We start from the raw sequence: 21807 nt of genomic DNA, 5'->3' as shown, positions 1-21807 counted from the left end.
TTTTTTTATTATTATTTTTTTTTTTTTGTTTGTTAAAACATTTGCTAAAGAATTTTATTAAAAAATTATAATAAATAGAAAAGAAAAACAAAAAATTAACATTAAAACATTTTTCATTTCATTCTCAAGTCTTTCTTTACAATACACTTATATATGACGCCATTCACGTACAGCCGATTATTCACATAAAAGGATGCCTACTACATACATAAAATCAATTGCTTTTAGTTTCAATTTTTTGCAAATTTTTTCTCCCATATTTTTGCGTTTTTTTTCTACCCAAAGTAAACTACGCAAAAAAGCCTTCAGAGAGTATAAAGACATTATCTTCAATAGAGACCTCAGGCAAATGAATCGTATTAAGAGCCTACGATAATCATTTTCATGTTTTCATGATTTGTATTTCTTTCGACGCGTGTAGTATGTGATATATTTCTATGAATTTTACAAATCAATAAGAGCGTCTTTACGTTCAAACTATCAACGGACGAATAAAGCAGAGTAATTGGCTAAAAGCAAGTAAAAGGGTATAGTGGGCGACGGCGCACCATTCCATACGATATACGTACGCTACAGTTATTAGCGTAGCAGACCATTTTCGACAGCCTTCGTTTTTGAATCATGAAACACGTTCCTGTACCAAACTTCTATCTAGAAAATATCTAGAAAATAGTGACCTGTGCATTGAACGCAAAAAACAAGGCGGACGGATGAACAGACAAGCTTTAATCGATTCAGAAAGTGATGCAGACTCAATCGACACGATGCAAGAGGGACTTATTTCAGGTCCTTTGGAGTGTTGTACACCTCCGCGCGTACTCGATATACCATTGGACCACAAATTGACTAAAAATGATTACAGACCTACGAAATGATCCTTGAAACTAGTGGCGTGGGTATAAAAATATTTTACAATTTTCAATAATACAATGCCGAGCCTAGCTCGATATAGGAGTTGGTATACGCCGCACTTCAACACATACGGACTTAAATTCGGACGATCGGAGCATGTCTAATGTTCGTGTGACACGATGATTGCCTTAAAAAAGTGAGGAAAGCTAAAGAGATATTGAGAGAAGAGATGGATGGCCGTAGCTCAGCGAATGTGTTCGCTATAATGAGTTGTCGGCATTACAGCTACGATCAAAGTTAACGCGCTTAAGATATGTTGCAGCAAAACGTTCTTATTGTTGTTTAATTGTAGGCATTTCAGTTGTAATACGTTACTCCATTTGCACTCTGAACATGCTCGTTAGGATAGTGTTTGCATATATTTCCGAAAAGTTCTATAGCAAACCCCATAGCAAAAGCCACAGCAACGCGAAAAGTATAGAGACAAAGTTAATTTATTGGAAATACTAGTACCAATGGGTATAAATTGTATGGTTGCATCATAAACTGCGGCCTGATGAAATGTTAAAATTATGGGGATTTTTATGAGTTTCGTGAGAGAAATCTCTCTTGTAAGCATTGCCTATGAAACTAAGTTAACTTAACAAGTCGAAAGTAGCAAGTTTCTGACGTATGGACGCCAAGAAGAAAATACCTAAATGCAATTTGCTAAATTTTTCGCGTACATCCTGAAGCAAAATTAGCTTACCGGTCGGTTTACTGTGGGGTAATAAACCTAAGTGATTTTACACTTCTTTTACTTATCACTTTAACGTGAATTTATAATTTTTAGCTTTAGATTGCATATCCTCTCAGCATTTCATTTACCTTAACTGTATTTTATTTTCCACAATGTGTAAGTCGCAAACCAACACACTCACATAACACATTTAAACATATATACATAAATATACGAAAAATAAATAAAATAAAAATTTTATCTCATTTAGACATAAGAGTACGTACAGTTCAGAACACTTAAAAAGATCGCATTTCGTTTACAAAAGAAAGAACAAAAAAAAAAAAACAAAAAATTAACAAATATTTTAAAAGTAAAATGAAAAAAAATATTTAAAAAAATATATATATATTTGGATGTTTAGGCTAATAAATGTGTAAATCAAGTCGTTGTGTACCAATAGAAAAACAAAATTCAAACAAAAAAAAAAAAAACGAAAAAAAACCAAAAAAAATTTATTGTAGAGAAAGTACAAATTTTTTTCAAAGTTCTTTTGTTTTAAATATGTATTTATTTTTTTTATTTAAGTTTTACGTTTAACAAGGCACACAAAATTAATTAGAAAAAAAAATATTAAAAAAGTGAAAACAAAAAACATTTTTGGAAATCTAACGAGTACAAAATTTCAGGAAAAGAAAAAACATTAAAATTAAACGAAAAAAAAAATATGATAAAATAGTAATTTATTAAAATTGTACAAATTTTTTTTTTTCGATATTTAAAGTGAATTGTGAAAACAATACCATTAATGAGTGTGACCGCGTTTATATACTTAAATAAAAAATAAAAAATGTTAAAAAAAAACAAAATATTTTACAAGTAAATATTAATTTTTTTTTTAAAATTTTTTTTTTTTTTTTTTTTTGTGTAAACGGTTCTATTCATCGACAATTGGGTATATGTTATTGCTGTTCGTCCGTCCACTAGGTTTTATTATAATAACAAGAATGAAAATAAGCACAACTAGGCGACAAAGACGACCACAATTATTCAAAAATTAAAATGTTTCTTTCGAACGGAGATCGACCCGAAATATTTGTCAAAGCTATTGAAGTGTTCACGGTGAATATACTCTTCACCATCTCCTGTGCAATTAACAAAAAATAGAGAGTGTGTTCATCGGGTAGGTTTGCTAGTTTACGTTGATAAACGTGAGCTAAAATATCTTGTGTTTTTTTTTTTTTTGGAGCGTGAGTTATAGAAAAAGGCCGGACTCACCTATTTGCAATTTTTCGAACCATCTTCTACATATTCTATCTGAACCTGTACCTTCAACAAAGACGTGTAACATACAGTGAAGTAAATGATCAATTTTCCAATGACTATGAGTACACGATCGCATGTATACGTCAAAAGAATATGCGCACACTTGTTGTAACGGTAACGGACAGCTCTTTTCGGTAAGCCTACTGCAAGCAAGGAAAGTCCGAGATAAGAGTAGAAAGAGACTCAACCGATTCATCTGTAATTTCTGAACAAGAAAATCCTTAAGGCGATGGATAGCTAAGAATCGCTTCATGGCATATATAATTTTGTTATTATTATTTATTTTTTATTACACTACAATTAATTAAATAATTTTAATTTCTGTCTTCTGAAAACACTTGAGTTACACATTTTCAAAATTTTATTGACAAACACTATGAAAAATAAATAAATAAATTTCATTTCAAGGAATGTTCTGAACTGCATTGTAAACCAAAAAAAATAAATAAATAAATAAATAAAAAAATAAATTATAGAAAGGTGTGGTAATATGTTGGTTGGTAAATATAATTTTTTTTCGTTTTTTTTTTTAATTTTTTCATTTTCAATCTTTCAATTTGTTTTTTAATTATTCTTTAAAAAAAAAAAAAAAATTTAAATAATCTAATAGAAAAACTCAGGGCATATTTAAGACTCATAAAAACTTATATACATGCATTTAAACTTAATCTAAAAAATTTTTTTCTTTTTAAGAAAACCATTTCCTTCCTTTTTAGAACATATATATAAAAATATTATATTAATAATATTTCTTTCTTTCTCCCAAAATAAAGAAAAGTAAATAAAAAAAAAAAAGATTTAAAAAAAACAACAACAACTCAGGTATTAATTAATAAGCAAAAATCCAGAAAATAGAAATAAAATTTCTAAAAAAATATAAATAAAAACAAACGAAAAAATTTAATTACAAAAAAATATACTTACATTTTTCCATAAATTGTGCAATATTTTTAAAATTTATTGTAAACATTATGTCACACACACACACACACAAAGCATACATAAAAAATGGAGCAAAAAAAAAAAAAACCAAACACCTTTACATGCATACATATACGTAATAGCAACTAAAGTTTATATAAAAATATATTTATTTCATAAGGAAACTAAAAATGATGAAAACTTGTAAAGCATGGCACTTTGGGAAAATTGGTCTTGAGTCGCAAAATTCGCAAAAGAGTTTTTATGCCCACTACCTGAAACGTATACGTACACTAAACTTGACTGCTACCAGTGGATGACTTTCCACCGTCCCACGTTTCCATCGTATGCTCAGATTTAGCTCTGTGATCTAAATTTGAAGACTAGAAAAACAGGTTCTACGTCTATTTAGGACAAGCAGGATCGTCGTAGGCAGTGTTACATCTCCTACACAGTTCTGATGAAAACTAAGCATCAAAAAGCTCGTCTCTTATAGATGCGGAGACTAATCGTTCTTCGTGTGTCTTGCAGCAAAAAACCACAACAATTAGAAATATTGATCGTCAAGTCTGTGCTTACCCCATGCATGAGCTGATTCGTTTGCGTATCGTTTAAACTATTTCATGATAGTCAGTTAAGATTTAATTTCCGTCCACAAAAAAATTAGTGACAACGCTATGGTATTCTGGTTGATACGAGAATTTAGAGATCGGATTTATAAGTAGATAAATAAATTGACACATCTCCTCGCTATAGAACATCCTGGCAACGGGAATCCACCATGGAGACGCCACCGAGAGTATTGAAAGTCAACTGCTTGCAGACCTCTTCTTCACTAAGCAATCAACTGCTATGACTTGAGACTGCGATTTTGTTTAGGGGGGCCAGAGAAACAGGGGTGCGGTTGGGTGCCTAGCTTCAAAATCCATGTGGGAAAAAGTTATACAAGAGTGATTAAGACTAGAAGTCGCAGAAAGGCAACAACCCAAAAGTTCAAACAATGGGACCACGGGGTCAATATGCGTAACACAATAAGTCGGAATGGTAGCGACGGAGTTTCTGGCTGCTGGGTGTGGCTATCGTGCGGTGGACATACTACACCGAGCATCATACCAATTGCGGATGTTAGAAAGGCCTCGCCTTGCCCAGAAAGAAGACTTTGGACCATAGCCATTCTCTCAGCTTCTATAGAAGGCAGTATGGTTTTGCAAACTGTGATCGCAAGTTCCGTCTTGCATATAAGTCGTCAACCAATGGATGCCATTTGATTAAGTTTCTTCAATAGGTACAGTTGCGAAATTCCCAAGGTTATCTGTCATTATAAGTCAAGCTTGTGGGCGTTACTACTCTCCCACACAGTTTCAAATAATTTTAAGTAGCGTTCAAGTTAATCGCTGACGATAAAAGGTGAGTAAAACTCACCTAAGCACCGTAATCCTGGCATTGTTTATACCCTGCATTGCTTCAGTTTCCGAATGATCAATAATACATCAATTATAGAACCTATCATCTTAGCGTTTTAGTCATTTTATGCTTAGTTCGTAAAGACCAGGAATATCAGCAATACAACGTTTACCCCCCTCGCTTTGCTTTTTCCCATCCCTTTCTTCTACTGACTGTCCTTTTAATAACCCGACATTTTTAAGGACTGTTTTGTTTTTCTTTTTAAAGTCTTCGTATCTTTGAACAGCGTAAGCTCATGAATTTATGTTTGTTGCGACAGTTTAGTTGATAGACGAACTGACGTAACTATAGCTACTAAAAACTTTTTAGGTGGAGGGCATATTTAATAAAATTCGTTATAAAGCGAATGTAAACTAATTTTGTTTTAATATTTAAATTCAATTTAATTATATTTTTATTTTATTTATTTATTTACTTTTTTTTAAATAAGTAAAATTTAGTTTTGCAATATAGTAAAATGTTTAAAAATGAACAATAATAAATCCTCCTTAAAAAAGAGAAAAGGAAATAAAAAAATTTTTTATATTAAGCTGTGATTGTAAGAAAAATAGCAAAAAAAAAAAAAAAAATTAATAAATAAATGGATAAAAATAGAGAAAAATCTTTTAAAAATAAAGCTCAGAAATAATTCTATTAAAAAAAAAAACATAAAAAAAAAATGATTCGTTTAATATTCTGTATAAAATGCTTTTACTTTGTTAATTTTAAAATTTTTAACTTTATGTTTACATTTTGGTTTTTCCTTGTTTTTTTTTTTTTTTTTTGATGAAACACTATATACATACAACCCGATCATCATAACTATTAAAAAGAAAAAAAAAAATTATATTCAAAAAAAAGAAAAAAAAAAAGCAAAGACATTTCGATATATATATTATTATTATTATGTATGTAACAAAAATTTATTGTCTGAACATTAACACTCATCACCATTTTACATACATGTAAACACACGCCTACATACACATTAATAAACTCATACACCATATATGGCATATAAGGAAAACAACATAAAAAAAAAAAAATTTTGTGGAAAATAAATTGGTCAACGTAACGTAACGTAATGGTATTGTGTATGGAGAAAACAAAAATTATATGATGGGAAAAAAAAATTTTCAATAAACTTGTTGCTATAAAAAATATACATATATATATTAAAATCGTGTTGTCATTTTTTCACACCAGCAAATAATTCAATGCTACGAGATGCGTAAGTATAGAATCTTAATGAGAGTGAACTCCAAATGTTTCATCCATATATACATAGCGTAGCCTTACGACAAAGTTTGATAATCAAATATCTGCAAGGAGGCTTTAGGGAAATTCGGAAATGTCACCAGAAACACCACCAGAGAATTTAACGCAATCAGACCTTTTCTTTATCTTACTGAGCGTCGTCTTCTTGCGACTCAGCACTACAGCATTAAAGTTACTTCCGGCTTGGGCAGACTTAAACCTTACCATAAATCTATCATTTTAAACTCTCTCTCTCTCTCTGGGATCACAATTTCCTATTCGTTCATTATTTTTCAATATTTTCTTTCCTCGTTTATCTAAGATTTAGATTACTAATCTTCAAAATAAGTGATTGCTGTACGTAGACAACGTCCCGATCATTGCCATGCTCCAAGTAACCTCCTCATCATTTGAAAGGATTATAAGAAAATTCGCGTTATTCAAATATTTCCTGGTGCTAGCAGTTGACGACTACTCTCGTTAATCACAGCGCAAAATGATTACTCGAATAGTCTTTAGTTCTTCTTCCGCGCAGATATTTTATAACTAATGCAATTACGTCGCCCTATAGCTTTACAGTATCAAATAAATTTACCTAAAGAAAACAATTAAAAATATAGTCGGTCTAGTCCGACTATTCAATACCCTACACCACATTGTCTAACGCAATTCTTATTTTTGCCATAGAACAAAAAAACTATGTCCTCTTTTTTTATGTGAACTTACTATTGCGGAACTGTACATTAAAAATTCCAAATGAAGGTCGGAGTATGGTTATACGCAAAAATTGAGATATGTGTTCAAAATTTAGCATAGTCAATTCTTATGTCAAATTATTGTTATGGGTCAATCATAATTTAAATGTTTCTGCCCTGCAGAACAAAAACTTCCGTGAAAATCCCTATACAGGGTAGGGTCCAAAAATAGGCAAATATGATCCAAATTCGGTATAGTTAATTTTTTATCTTAACTTACTATTATGATCTGACTTTGATCAGGCTGCAATGGAACTTAGACCTTGTTGTCATATGAACTTCAGTTTTCGTTATATGAGAATTGGGTTTAAAAATGGCCTAAGGCTGTGCAAAGTTCTCACATCAATTTAGAATACCATAATCCACTTTTATCGATAAATTTTTCAAACTCCAATTTTATTCCATATAAAGACTTTTCAAACTAGGGCGTTACATGATCGAAAAAGTCAAACGATACGAACCATTTTTCGTAGCTTTTGTTCGTGGAACAAAACACCTCTATGTACCAAATTTTGAACACAAATTGGACATGGACACATAACACGCGAATAAACGGACAGACAGACTTAGGTCAATTTAAAAAATGATTCTGAATCTCTGTACCGCAAGTAATGTATGGTATAAAAAAAGAAAACGCGCCACCAATTAATTGCAAAGAAAAGCAAGTTAAAAACATCGTAACCGGCAAATTCGCAGCATTATCGTTCCCCAGAATTCTTTTTACTTCATTTGTTTGTTTGTCTGTCGTCACTACGATATTATGAAGTCTAGAAGGAAATTTCTGTTTATAAGATTTATTAGACACTGGTAAGTAAATATTTTGCATATATTTGTGGATATAACAACAGAGCTTACATAGTCGTATTGCCTGTGAAGACGAAAGGTATTGGTTCGTTTTGGTCTCACACTTGGTTATAACTTTTAATATGAGTATTTTCATAAGGCAATAGGAATCAAGGAGCACCATATCGCAATCGAGATCTCATTGCTTGACTTTGAATTAATTACAGATGATTTACGACACTTGGTGTCCGTTTTGTTCTGCCTGCTTTAAGGATCAAGGCTGAAGCGAGTAAGAGATGCGGCAAATATACGAATTCTAAAATCGTTTGTCATCTGTAAATTGCATTAAATATAAGGCACTATGGGCGTTAAACGCCGATAAGGAAACAGACAGAATTGCCAGATGTTCTCAGAAACGTATTACGTAGGAAAAGTTGTGCTAGGTGTGAAAGAGTACCTGACTATAAGCGTATAAACGATATAAAACAATTCGAATATAGAAGACCCCTTGGTCATAAGACATGAAAGAAATAAAAAATTTAAGTGAAAAAAATGGAACGACTATAAAGTCATAAAAGCAGTAAAAATATGAATAATAAAAAGACTACTGGATCTTATCGATAATGTGTCTAGGAGTAGCAATAAATGAATTATTAAATAGACTAACATGTGCAATCTTTCAATCGTGAGCCACACTTTCAAAATAGACGTGAGTAAAGCTCAATCCCGGGAACCGGTAAACGAACACCTCGAATGGCTTTTCTTTATATTACCTGCGCAACCTTTCCAACCAATTATGAATTAAACGCAGATGTGGAAAGTTGGTTGTGCCCTAGTGCGCGTACGGCCCATTGGCTACTTTCTCTAAGCTATTGCTAAAGTATTCTCTAACGCACTATGATTTAAATACGCAAACACTGTCTTGGTTTTCATGATTCTTATCTATTTACCTCCTCTTGCTGCTCTTTGCTTCTCATAATTACATTAAATCAAATCAATCCTTAAATTAACTATGCATGAATGCAGGACAGGAACCAATATTATGAAAAATTAAAAACATATATATATAGGTCGCTTGCATGTATAAATCGACCGCATGTTACTTTGAGAAGAAAAAGAAAAAATGGTTTTATTAGAGTGAGAGGCAACAACAAATGCAGTTCTCAAATATAATAAGTAAGAAAATTACACTTATATGCTGCCGAATCTTTTATATCAAAAAAAGGCAGAAAAAAAATATTAAAAAAAAAACTATAAATTTTATTTAATTTCAGCAGTTTTCGTAAATTAAGTCAATGGATGGAATACAGATTAGAAATAAAAACCTGTATGAATGTTTACGGAGCAATGGGTGGTATACAAATCAATGCGTGGTATACAGATTAGAAATAAAAACAGCTGTAGAATCAATGGGTGGTATACAGATTAGAAATAAAAACCTGTATGAATGTTTACAAATCAATGGGTGGTATACAGACTGGAAATAAAAACAGCTGTAGAATCAATTTGTGGTATATCCATGACCACTATCCTCAAAAATGCTACAAAAAGAAAGGAGAGAACGAAATATCCATATTCTACGGAATCAAGCGGGCGTGGTTGATTTTTTCTATATTCGTAGAGTAAAAATAGCAATTTTTATCGTATATCTGGTGTAGTTTATGAGTAATGAGTAAAAAGCAGGGAAAGTAGGCGTGTACTTTGATAGAATCGGGCCACTTTCATCTTCTTTCGTAAATTTCGTAAATTTGAAAAAGCATTACATGAAAAAAAATTGCAAATTTTCAAAACTTCTCGACAAAATTTGTTCTGTAGCAGCATTATAATAGTTGGCCTTGGCCGACTAGAAGGTTCGTACTTGTTTTTGTTTATTTTTCTACCCTAAACATGTGGTACAAGGTTGTATTGAGCTAGTGCGCTTTCTGATTCGAGGACGAAGGGTATTGAAAATAGTTCAGAACGGACCACCCTCTCGCCCACTTCCCATATAACGACCTATTTTGAACCATCGTAAGTGTAGAATATATAATGGCGGGCCATGTCCCACTATAGTGATTTTACTTGCTCTTATTTTTTTATATTTAAAGTTATATCCAGTCAATCAAATTCCCCTGGTTATATGCGATAAGGTAAATTTCCTTACTCTTATTAATTGTATTTGTATATGATCTAAAAATAAGCTTTTCTTAGGAAATGGTAAATATAATTTATTAAATCCGACCATTTTTATTTTATTACGTATATATACTTATATATATATACTTTTTTTCAATGTATTAATATTTAATTAAAACGATTTATATTTATTTAGAGTAACTAAGGTTAAATAAATAATTAAAAAAATATTTGTATATCTATAATTTAATTTTTTATTGTTCAAATTAATATAAAGATTAAAATTCTTTATTATAAATACTTTAATGTTCTAATCATTAAGTTAATTAGTTGTATAATGATTTAAATAAATACTTAAATTTTTTAATTTTTCAAATTAAATTAATTGCTTAAACATGATTACGTTTTATTCTTTTTTTTTATACTTTATCCAATACAATAATGGTTTCTTAATAGATATTTCCCAATATAGATTGGCGGGTTTATTTGACGCACCTTCTGAAATTATATTTATAAAAGTTTTTAGACTTTATTAATAGGCTTCTACCCCTTCCATTAGACGACGAGCAAGACAAAGTATGGTAGAGCTATAATAGTAAAAGTAACATATTATCGTTAAATTAAGATTTTATTTAACATTCTACTTTTATAAAATTATTGAAATACATTATACGCGGAATCTCATTAACAACCTTTGCCATCTATTATAATTATTAAGTTACAATTATAAAATTTATAAAAATCGCTATTTATGTCACAAAGGACTTTTAATATCACAAAAATAGCTAACGGATCACAAAAGTGGTTTACAAATAGTTATTATAATTTTTACAGTGCAATAAGAAGGAATTTTAAAATTTAAAATTATATTGTATTTATCTTTTCTTACTTTTAATAGAATGTAAAACACCCTGTCGCACGATTACGTTTCATTCTTTTCGTTCGTCAGCTGTGCTAATAAATGCTTATTTACGCGCTGTTTTTGACAACTGTACAAAATAAAAGAGATTTTCACGCAAATAGTTTTTAGTTAAAGACTTTAAAATTTCGCAAAATTTGCCATGAATTCAAAAGTAAGTTTTCCACTGTAGATAATAATGAAAATAGTGAACATTAGAGTAATTGAAATGCGAAAGAAAACGTAGAATGAAATTTTTTTGCGGGAAACCGAGTGACGTCGTCAATGTCACTGTATACCTCGGCAAGTGTCAGATGAAAACTGAATTCCTTAGGGCGGTCAGCGGAGGAGGAAACTTGTATGCGTTTTGTTTGCAAACAGTATTTTTTACCATAAAAAACAATCAAAATATACGAGTGAGGAACATAGAGAGGAGAGGGTGATAAATTGTTTTTATTGTTATATTATTATAATAAATTGGACAGACATTTGTTTTGTTGTCGATAGTGGAAGAGGTTGTGAAACAAATCAAAAATGGGCAAAGAATAATAATAATAAAACTTTAATATTTAATATGAAAATGTTATTTTGTACATATATATTTGCAGGTGGGTGAAATATTCACCGCAGCTGGTCAGGCATTTAGTCGTTTAGGAGATTTGACAATGCAATTGCACCCAAGTACGGAATCACCGGCTGAGTAAGTTAAATTTTACAAAAATTAACATTAAATTTCTTCTTTTTTTTTTTTGTTTTTTTTGTTTTTTAATTTTGGTGACGCGTATAAGAAATGATAAGTTAGTGCCCAAAAGAAAGAAAGGAAAAATAAGTATTATGTGCAAACAAACAACTTGACATCAACTAAAAAAAGATATTATTTAAAGTATATGAAGAATGGAATAATTTAAAGAAACCAAGCTTTAAAGTGATCATGTTTATCCAAAGTGAAACGTCAGTAACAAGCGGTAGTGAACATAAAAGATGCATGAACTTCCACTGGCCGTTTTGCTAGCTGAATGGTTGGCCTATTCTTATACTCATATAAATTAAGCCACATATTGTAGTATTTTCCCATAAGACGTAACGGTGAGCACCTTAAAAATAGCTCGCGATCATCTTAATCAAGCTGAAAATAAGCATTGGACATTCAAGATGAATGAGTTGTTTTAAATATGTCCGTCTGTCTTCTGTTTTTTAGCTGTCATCAAAGCAAAAGTTAAATCAGAAGGCTGAAACGCGAAGCACGTCTCCAATGGCTGCTGGCTGAGTTTAAATTTGGGCACGATTTGCCCTTAATTAGGCCAGGTCATGTAACCTAAACAACCTAAAACAGATATGATGTACAATTACCAAAATAAATACCAAAAATTTTTGCCATTTTTCTATATTGGATTGAGGTGTGTAAGTGTCGCACTAAAGCGAATTAATTGTTTATCTGAATTTTTAATTTGATTTTACTATATATGTTTAATTAATTAAGCTTATGCGTAAAATAATCAGAATAAAAAAATATTTTCGTTCTCTCGCTATCTCCATCGTCATCAACACAACACTTGAATGAACAATATCTGCAACGTTCTTATTGCAGTAAATGGACAGACGAAGAAATGGATATGCTGCATGCATCCATAATACGATTTTCAGATGATTTAAATAAAATCAGTTTAAGCATCAAAAATAGAACAGTGTAAGTGTTTTAATTAATAAGAAATTTTGTGAAACCTCTCTTTCTGATAACCAGGATATAGCGAGAGGGCAACCTAGTACGAAAGCAAAAATCTTCCTAACAGTACTTGTTTTTTCACATTTCAGCTCACAAATAAGGCAAACGCTGAAAAAGAAGGCTTTTGAAGACGCTGGCATACCAGCTAAACAAGTTCCGGTACAACAAGTGCAAAATGTTATACAAACGGTACAGCCTTTACAACAGCAGCAACAACAACAACCTCAAATTCAACAGCAGCATCATATAGTTAGGCAGCAACAGCAACCGACAACAATTATAACTAGTGCTACGCCGCTCGCCACAACGACTCAGCAACAAACAACGCAGCAACAACAACAACAGCAGCAACAATCGCAATCATTACAACAGCCGCATCAGACAGTACATATACAACATGTCCAACATTTAGTACCTGTTCAACAGGCAATACAGAATCAGGCGGCGGGAACGAGCCAATCTCAAATTATACAGACGTCCCCTAAACCAATCATTATACAACAGGCATCAACCTCGCATGCCTTGCAAGTGGGCGGTAACGTCGTTAATAGCAACGTGCAGGCAGCAGGGATAATGACGCCACAGATTTCTCAACCCCAGATAGTGCATTTGCAACCGCAACAATTGCAGCAACTGCAACAAGCTCATGTGCAATCGCAACATCAACAAATCGTTCAACCCGCCGTTCAATCCACCTCGTCTACGACGACTACAACCACGGTAACGCTGCAGCAATTTCAGCAAATGCAAGCCCAGAAAGCTTTGCTAGCGGCAGCCGCAGCATCTTCGGCGGCCAATATAAATGCAAACGCAAGAACAAATGCTGTCGTTACAAACGCGACGCCGGTAACGACCACGTTGTCTGAAAGTGTAGTTATTCAAAAGCAACCCACAATTGTTGCTGTCTCCAATGCCAGCAAAATACTGGCGGCCAATAATGTGGTTGTCACCAAAACGGTTGCCATCAATAATGCTAAGAATGCCACTGTCGTGTCTACTGCTGCCGCTGGCGTTGCGGCTGCTGCTCCTGTTGCCGTTACTCCAGTGGCTATACCAACTTCGGTGGCTTTAAAATCTGGACCTGACGTCACCATGACCTTAAATCGCATTAACACCCAAGAGAATGAAGTAGATGTTGAGGAGTGTTTGCCTGCTGATGTGGTAAAATTGGATTTCGCTGGCGAAGAAGTCGCCGGATGAAATTCAAAGTCTGGGCCAAGAACTACAGCAGTCTCTTTGCCAGCTACGCGTCCAGTCCGCCCGACAAATGCCAATTTAGAATTGCCTGTCACCAATCTAAGTGTTGCGGACGTTAATAATCAAGTTTCCCATGAAATCGAAGATTTTTATTTTTAAATCCATTTAAATCCCACACAATCCCCAAACACACGCATAGAAATTTTTTGATCATCATTAATTGGATATTTTCACATTTTCACAATTTTAGTTTTCTTTTTTTTACTTAAGCGCAAAAAAAAAATCACGAAAGAAAATTCTTAGTTTTAACTGTTACAACAAAAACAAAGAATAATTAAACATTATTGAAACTTTAAAAGAAATAGTAAAAAAAAAAGATAAAACTTGTGGTTAGTATTTTATTTAGGGTATAAAAGTGTACAAATTAATAAAAAAAAAACCGTAAAATATTAAAAAATTTCATTCATTTCATACATTTTGCTACGATATAAACGCAAAACACTGCTCAAATCCATTCATGATTTGTAAAAAGCATTTGTTGTCCGGAACTAGTGGAACACTGATTTATAACGTCTTTAAAATATCTTTGTGGCATAACACATAATGATGATAATGATTTAGCATTACCATTATAATTAATTTAGCCAGAGAAATATATTCGAACGTCTTAAAACAGTAGCATCTAAGGCTGTCGGCTTTGTCGAAAGCTCTACCGCACTGACGGTCATTGGTCTAGTCTCAAATAATGAATAGTTTCAAAATTCTTTCGTCTTGAATATTCAAGTTAGGTGAGCATTTACCAATGGTGCCAAGTTTCTCAAAGAGAGATTTGATATATTTGTGATTATCATCAGGGTATGTAACCGCCTCCGCCCATCTATATAATTGCCATCTTTTCACTTTATCGGGAAAGGATCGATGAACACCGAATTGAGTTTTCATATTTTAATTTTTTTTTTTTTTTTTTTTAAAGACAACCATTAACTAGTTCTTGAGCTTTGTTTTCTTCCATTTTTCCTAAAAAAAAAAAAAAAAAACACAAAATTCTCAGGAAACGGGAGTTAATTAAACAAAAGTATCACATCACACTTGATTTTTGGATTTAAGAAATAATCAACAGCAACAATAACGACAATTAAGTAATTAACGGCATCTGAGTTTTATAAAAATTCACTGCTGAGATCTTTGTGTTAAGTGCCAAAATTCATCTTAATGTGGAGAAGTTGGTGGAAACTCTACTATTGAAGAACATTTCGCTGATTTAAATTCCAAGATATATCTAATGTTGCATTTAGTATGTGCCACCGACGACACGGTACTGGTCGTAGAGAAGTGAGATAAGAGCCAGAGGGAGATAGGGAATGAGTGCGATCTGATGCATGCGTGGTATGTCTATCCTGATATGAATTACTTCCAATTCACAACTTAAATAGGAAAAACTCCCATTCTTATTACAGAACAGTAAGATATAAATTACGATCTGTAAAAGACGACAATTCAAAATTTCCCGACATTCCTTCACTTACTTAAGAAGGCAAAGACCTAAGACCTAAGGTCCGCCAAATCATAAATGAAATTCCTTACCTGTTTTTCTTTTCCTCATCCAAATGATCAAATATGAAATTTATATAAATCATTAATTTCGTAATTAACCCATGTGAGTTATTTTAAATTTAAGTATTGATATATGACTCTTAATTAGTTTTAGCTGGAGATGCTGTCTTCTAATCATTTGAATTATATAATATATCAGTAATAAAGCAAATATATTGGAAATGGAAGTAAAACACCCATAGACTAGTGGCGTAATTCGAGTCTTATCATTTTCTTTCATTATACCGTATACCACTTGTGGTACAGGGTACATTAAGATAGTGAGGACGTATGTAACGCACAGATGGACATAGGGCTCGGCTTTTAAAAAATTTTAATTTTATATGTGTAAATGGCAATGGTGTTCCAGTTGATATTTTTAGCTTTTCTGAGCGACGAACCTATCCATGATGAGGACCGTTTCTTAGATTAAGAGAAAAGAAACTAACCACTAGCAGCATAGCCTATCGGCTCTTCTTTAGAAAAGAAAATTACATATGGAGCGTAGTAGCTTTAATGAAGTAATATGTTAAAATGATATTACGTTCCGTAGCTGATAGCACAATGTCTACGCTCCCTTAACGCCTTACAATTATTACACCATTACTTAATTTAAAACTATAATAATATTTATAATAATATGCAAAGCACAACGAAATGTATGTTTAAATTTTTTGAAATTCTCGTCGAGTTAGCAAACGCGTTTTAATTTTGAAATAAGTGGGGTAGTGAATACTGTAACATGTGGTATCTCATTAATATTGACATCGCCGAGTTGCCTCTCAATCGTTGGGGTTTATATTTTAATAAAATTTAGTATCTTTATTAGAAATCTTCAAGAAATCGAAACAGTTTTATATTTACAATGAAATTTATTTGTAATTTTTAAGTTACCACTTAATATTTAAAGCGGTATTTAACTTCTCTACGGCATGATAAGTGGTATGTAATAACATTTTTGCCTTTTCCGTATGAAGACCATCAAAGAAACCGTTATACATTGATTCGTTGGTAAAATTGTCAGGACTTGATTGTGGCAGTTGCCTATACAAATGTTCCAGCTGGGAAGTGAGTTCACGTGCTGTTTGGCCCGAAACAGGCCGTATTTGAGCGCCACCGTTTATGCAACCTTAACAAATGATAGAAATTTATATGCGCTAAATATCAAAATGCTTGCCAGCCCAAAAATTTACCTGACGGGCAGGCCATTACTTCGACAAAGTGGTACTGTGTTTTTCCTCGCTTTAGCTTTTGCACCAAGTTTTGTATATTTCGAAAACCGTTCGCTATAGCAAATTTTAACAAGCATTTTCCATCCTTTTCTAAAACGACTTCACGGAAGTCCGGATTCCTACAACAAATAAGAAACAGTATTGCAAGCCCCAAAACATTTCAAAATTTTTTCAAAACCTTAAGTTTTTATATTCTAACGTAGCCACGTCCATATCAAACAAATGTTTTGCGGAATATTTGAAAATATGCTCGGAGTAGCCGCCTGATGTGCTCGACTCATAACCCCATATGGTGTCAGCAGGCCCGTTGCCATCAACGATGCCGAAGACATTATCAAATTTCGAAGCGGGATACTTTTCTAAAGCCTCTGAACCGAGCATTTGTTCAATTTCAACTTGAAAGAAAAACTAATTGAAAATTGTTGAACAGGCAAGAAGGAAAGGTTGAAAAACAACCTACTCGATGTTATAACACAATCCACGTCTTTAGAATTTTCTGCTTCATTAAAGAAATCGTTGCGAGAGGCTTCCAATTTTTTGTCGTAACACGGCATAACCGTAACATGATAGATCTGTTCTGCTTTCACTTTTAAATTTTTTGCTAGCCACTGCTTTACCAATACCCCCATAATCTGTTGCGGAGACCGCGTAGTTGACAGATAGGGCAGAATGAAGTTTCCATGCGTCTTTTCGGCATAGCAAACCCAACCCGGACAGGAAGACGTTAACATAGGCAATGGTTGCTCTTGAGATTTACTACGAAAGCGTTCTATAAATTCTTGACGACATTCGAACAAAGCTAAATCATCAGCTATTTTCGTATTTAATATAATATCTCCTCCCAAGTGCCGTAAATAACCACACAGATGTTTGATAGTGTTTTCAACTGTTAAGCCATATCTTTGCGCAAGACTTAACACTGGTTGTTGCGATATTGTAAACACGACCACACGAGCTTGATCTGAGGATTTGTCATTGGTCTTAAGTGATTGATTTTCATTTAAAACTTTCAGCAGCTCCTCTTGACTTTGTTGAGTGATTAACACACCTTCAGCAGAAGTAATGCAACCTGAACAAGCTAAACAATCTTGCAAAGTGATTTCAACTTTTTGCAGTTTCCGGCTGCCATCCTAAAACAAACGATATTTTATGCATTTATTTTGGGATTAACCAAAATACAAACCTCGGTCTCTTCATAATAGCCGTCATCCTGTATAGATATCTTTGCTCCAGTTTTAGACTTACTTTTCTCTATGATTACAGGCTTAATGCATTCCTTCACAGAAAGGTTTAAGGGGAGAGAAATTCATTTTTATTGTTACTGATGAAATTAAAAAGCTTACTTGAGATGGTGTTATGAAATCATCCAAATTAGTTAATTGCAATGCTCCACTAAAATGTGACATTTTTTTCTAGGTATTCCTTGATAAATAAGTTCCGTTAATATCTTTTAACTCCTTGTTTATAACTTTCTAATAATCACTTAAAATAATACAACGCATAGAATGCGTCAGTATACAGCTGTCAAAGAAGGTGAACGAAAGAGTGAGCTCGATCATTTAGAACACGATTTTTTAATAAATGTCTATGAGTTTATTGTTTCTATATAGAACTGCAATTATGTACATATGTTAGCAATGTTTTCATTAACTTAGCGAATGGATGAATACATCCAAGAAGAAACTAAACCCGGCAATTTCCATTGCGTTATGTACGGCGTTAATTAAGTTTCATTTTCGATTTTCGACTTTTTTTGCTAAATGTTTGCTCATAATTTTGGTTGTAAAAGTATATAAGGAAAAGCAATACGTAATGTTATGCTCATGAAATCGGCTAACCCATCTCGAGCATTTTGACTGGATGAATGCATTAAATTACTCGTTTAGCACAAAGATGGGGAAACACAGGTGATTGATATTTAATAATACGGTGAACTTCCTTATACAAACAGTATTGTATTTATTTGAAATTTTTTTCTTTATTATCAATTATTTTTCTTAAGCTAGTGTAGCGTTTTCGGCGCTATTAGAACTTCTCAACTTTTAAGATATTAGCTTATATTCAAATTCAATGTGGAAGTCCTCAACCGAGATTCAATTACATTGTTTACTAAAGAACAAACATTGCTTTGTCCATCATGGATGATAAGATTGCGAAGTATGTAACATCTGTATTAAAATTTATAACAACTATGTTTACTATGTTCCACGTTTTTTTTGTAAATGGAAAACTTCATATGAGAGAAAGAGATATACCGAAAAGATTAATTGAAACCTTCGTTGTGACAACTGCCAAAGACCGCAAGTGTTCCCATCGCATTACAGATTTAATTATCCTGGCACATGCAGTCGGTTACATTATAACAATAAATACACATAAATCCGCACACGTTTAATTTGTCCAATTTTTTTATCAATCAACAATTTTTATTTTTGGCATTTTGTGATATTTTCATTGAACTTAATTTTTTTGCAACTTGCTTACTCACTCACAAAAATTTCTTTATATTTGCACAATGGAACAGTTAGTTGGTTTTTTTGCAAATGACAACCAAGTTTCAAGAATTCCAGGAATTTTGTCATGCAGAAGAAGTAAAGGAGAGGAAATGAAATCATATGTTGATTGGTCATTTTCCTTAAAGCGGCTTTTTCCTCTTAATAGATTTTCTGTTAAACCGGCCAATCTCTAAAATAACATCCAAAATATCTGTTAAATTAAATAAGTAAACAAAAAGAAGAAGAAGAAAAATGGAGAGTAAAAAAAGGACAGCGTCACTTAAATTTTATTTATTTTATTTATACAAATTCTCTATAAATTTTATAAAAATTTTTCATAAATTTTCAGAGTTCCCGAAATGCAACGAACGCGACACATGACTTTCACATTTTTGCTTTATAGTGTGTAATCATACTCTACGTATGTTGCTCATTTTGTTCAGTTTCTTACGATGATTATTTATTTTTGAAACAGAAGAGAAAAAAGGGAACAGAAATAGAATCATTCTCGAAAGTCATTTCTTTTAAGTCCATTTATAAAAATTTCATATCTGCGATTATATGAATTCAATCCCAGCATATTCTTAATAGCTAACGCGAAAATATCGATATTGATCATATCTCTATAACAGAAGAATCATTCAATTTTTTTTTCAAATTCGGACTGAAAGATTTCTATTTGAAACCAGCATCATACATGTCCACGCTTAAGTTAGAATTACGACAACCTAACATTACTATTTTATCTATAGTCTTAACGTATTTGTGCATTTGTTCACACAGCACACAGCAGAGTGAAGTCGAAAAAATTCACTTTCAGTATCAATCTGCAATTAGATCGTTTGCGTAACATTCGAACGCTTGGTCTCTACCTTTAAAAAGAAAGCATTCCCATAATCCGTTTGAGCAAATTCTTAATGAGATAATAAGATAATAAGGCAGTAAATTCACATCGTATCCAATAAACTTTAATTTTTTATAAGCCAATGTGAAAAGAATTTTCTATCGATGCAAATGAAATTTCCTTTTGATTATTAAACATTTTCCATAAAAAAAGACTCTTTCGTGTTTCAAACTCTTTGAATCCCATACTTTATTACAATTAAAGTTAAATATCCTAAATTAAATAAATTATCTAAAATATTCTGCAACTAAAGCGCACTTTAATCTATAACTTGAAAACATTTGCAATCGTCTTTAGAAGTTTCACTAGTTTTTATCAGAAGACAAATAGTGCAATAGGCACTTAAAGTAATCTTAATGTCCAATAGCATAGTAGGAGCAACCATGCCCACACTAACTGAATATCGACTTCAATATCTTACGCTTTAGCGAAGCGTTGCTTTTATTTGAAGAAACAAATTTTCCTTTTCCACTTAGTAGGCAGTGATTCGTATACTTTAGTACGCTGTAAGGTATTTGTTAGATACTTTTCAATTTCCTCCACCACGTTTGATCGCCATTTCAGTTTTAAAAATAAAGGGAAACTGTTATTCACCTTTTTCATCCGTCTCTCGGCTGTCTGATAACATCTCCAAGGTTGAGCTTCCACGACCAGCAGTTCACTTAGCGAACATAAGTTTCTCAGAAACTCTTGCAGTCCTGTATCGTCATGATTTAAATGAATCCACATAGTTATAGAGAAGCAGCAAACAGCATCAAATTTTTTTCGCTTGTATTTATCCAAATAATCTTGTATTTTTGTAAAATCTTTTACAGCCATAACATCCAAACAGGCGAACTCAATGTCAATATCACAGTTATTATCGGCTTGGGCTCGCTTGATTAGGTCAGGATCCAAGTCTACGGCATATATTTTTATATTCCTAGAAGGTATTGTTACTTGTGTAAGAAATTTTTTTAGCAGCTGTGTAAAAACACCGGAATTACAGCCAACATCAAGCACTAAATATGGTGAGTCCTCACAGCCTTTTTCTACAAACCAATGCTTTTTAGATAGTAAGCCAAGACGTTGCTCCGCCGAATTGAATTGATAATAATTAATGAAATTGCCAAACTGCACAGCTCCTGGATTTTGATATTCTTGCTGCGGAAGTCCCTTCATTCCAAGTAAATATTTATAGGTAATATAAAGAAAGAAAGAATAAACGTAAACAAAAAACTTGACATTTGAGCAGACACTTACGATAATAGCGATGGTAAAATAATATCTCGAGAGGGAATAGAAAAAAACGATAATTTTCGAAAAAAATCGACGAACGCCGTAACGGAATGATGCGACAGATTCTGTAGAATAACAAAGTTTAATGCCTTTCTTTAAGTTTAATGCTATTCTTTATATTTTCAGCTTTTGTTTTGTTGTTTCTGGGTTGTTATACGTTCAGAAGCAAAAAACTTTAATACAAATTCATTCAAAGTTTTTGGTACTAATTTTTGCGTTATTATAAATGCAACCCTGCGAGAAGAGTTCCGTTTTCTTGTTCTTAATTTGCAAGTCTGAATGGAGTATTTTTCCAAGTGACCGCTAGAGAGCAGCTT

At 32.5% G+C, this 21807-nt stretch overlaps 3 protein-coding genes across 15 annotated transcripts; 1 reads left to right on the top strand and 2 right to left on the bottom strand.

Moving 5' to 3' along the window:
* Nucleotides 1-11107: 11107 nt before the first annotated feature.
* LOC119635277 (uncharacterized protein DDB_G0285291) lies at nucleotides 11108-14364 on the top strand. 7 transcript variants are annotated; one of them, XM_038030002.1, is made up of 4 exons: nucleotides 11108-11243; nucleotides 11677-11768; nucleotides 12657-12755; nucleotides 12881-14364. In XM_038030002.1, exons 1-4 carry the CDS (start codon nucleotides 11232-11234, stop codon nucleotides 13989-13991), a joined length of 1314 nt encoding a protein of 437 aa, XP_037885930.1. In that variant the 5' UTR covers nucleotides 11108-11231; the 3' UTR covers nucleotides 13992-14364. The 7 variants fall into 7 exon arrangements, with proteins under 7 accessions (XP_037885930.1, XP_037885936.1, XP_037885935.1 ...); XM_038030007.1 differs by lacking the exon at nucleotides 11108-11243 and adding an exon at nucleotides 11335-11426; XM_038030005.1 differs by lacking the exon at nucleotides 11108-11243 and adding an exon at nucleotides 11449-11507.
* Nucleotides 14365-16433: 2069 nt separating this feature from the next.
* Nucleotides 16434-19475, bottom strand: LOC119635285 (probable cytosolic Fe-S cluster assembly factor GH10760). Of its 7 annotated transcripts, none has more exons than XM_038030023.1 (7): nucleotides 19302-19475; nucleotides 18157-18334; nucleotides 17997-18089; nucleotides 17274-17943; nucleotides 16992-17208; nucleotides 16775-16932; nucleotides 16434-16710 (listed from the first exon to the last, which is right to left on the bottom strand). In XM_038030023.1, the coding sequence occupies exons 2-7, from the start codon at nucleotides 18217-18219 to the stop codon at nucleotides 16472-16474; spliced, it is 1440 nt and encodes a 479-aa protein (XP_037885951.1). In that variant the 5' UTR covers nucleotides 18220-18334; nucleotides 19302-19475; the 3' UTR covers nucleotides 16434-16471. The 7 variants fall into 7 exon arrangements, with proteins under 7 accessions (XP_037885951.1, XP_037885955.1, XP_037885954.1 ...); XM_038030027.1 differs by having other exon boundaries at nucleotides 18157-18235; nucleotides 19306-19475; XM_038030026.1 differs by lacking the exon at nucleotides 19302-19475 and having other exon boundaries at nucleotides 18157-18235; nucleotides 18297-19235.
* A 982-nt stretch (nucleotides 19476-20457) lies between these two features.
* On the bottom strand, nucleotides 20458-21403 carry LOC119635481 (probable RNA methyltransferase CG11342). The gene is made up of 2 exons (XM_038030294.1): nucleotides 21252-21403; nucleotides 20458-21134 (listed from the first exon to the last, which is right to left on the bottom strand). The coding sequence occupies exons 1-2, from the start codon at nucleotides 21371-21373 to the stop codon at nucleotides 20654-20656; spliced, it is 603 nt and encodes a 200-aa protein (XP_037886222.1). The 5' UTR covers nucleotides 21374-21403; the 3' UTR covers nucleotides 20458-20653.
* Nucleotides 21404-21807: the final 404 nt, after the last annotated feature.

The sequence above is a fragment of the Glossina fuscipes genome, unplaced genomic scaffold, assembly GCF_014805625.2.
Source record: "Glossina fuscipes isolate IAEA_lab_2018 unplaced genomic scaffold, Yale_Gfus_2 26, whole genome shotgun sequence".
NCBI lineage: Eukaryota > Metazoa > Arthropoda > Insecta > Diptera > Glossinidae > Glossina > Glossina fuscipes.
This window is presented reverse-complemented; position numbering and strand designations above follow the sequence as displayed.

What these genes read in the sequence shown, in the direction of transcription:
- LOC119635285 (XM_038030023.1), bottom strand. Translation starts at nt 18,219, where the DNA reads ATGTCACATTTTAGTGGAGCATTGCAATTAACTAATTTGGATGATTTC. An exon ending in GGATTGTGTTATAACATCGA is followed by an intron (nt 17,209 to 17,273) that starts GTAGGTTGTTTT and finishes TTTTCTTTCAAG; the next exon opens with TTGAAATTGAACAAATGCTC. An exon ending in TTAGAATATAAAAACTTAAG is followed by an intron (nt 16,933 to 16,991) that starts GTTTTGAAAAAA and finishes TATTTGTTGTAG; the next exon opens with GAATCCGGACTTCCGTGAAG.
- LOC119635481 (XM_038030294.1), bottom strand. Translation starts at nt 21,373, where the DNA reads ATGAAGGGACTTCCGCAGCAAGAATATCAAAATCCAGGAGCTGTGCAG. An exon ending in TTACTATCTAAAAAGCATTG is followed by an intron (nt 21,135 to 21,251) that starts GTTTGTAGAAAA and finishes AATACCTTCTAG; the next exon opens with GAATATAAAAATATATGCCG.
- LOC119635277 (XM_038030002.1), top strand. An exon ending in AGTACGGAATCACCGGCTGA is followed by an intron (nt 11,769 to 12,656) that starts GTAAGTTAAATT and finishes TTCTTATTGCAG; the next exon opens with TAAATGGACAGACGAAGAAA. An exon ending in AGCATCAAAAATAGAACAGT is followed by an intron (nt 12,756 to 12,880) that starts GTAAGTGTTTTA and finishes TTCACATTTCAG; the next exon opens with CTCACAAATAAGGCAAACGC.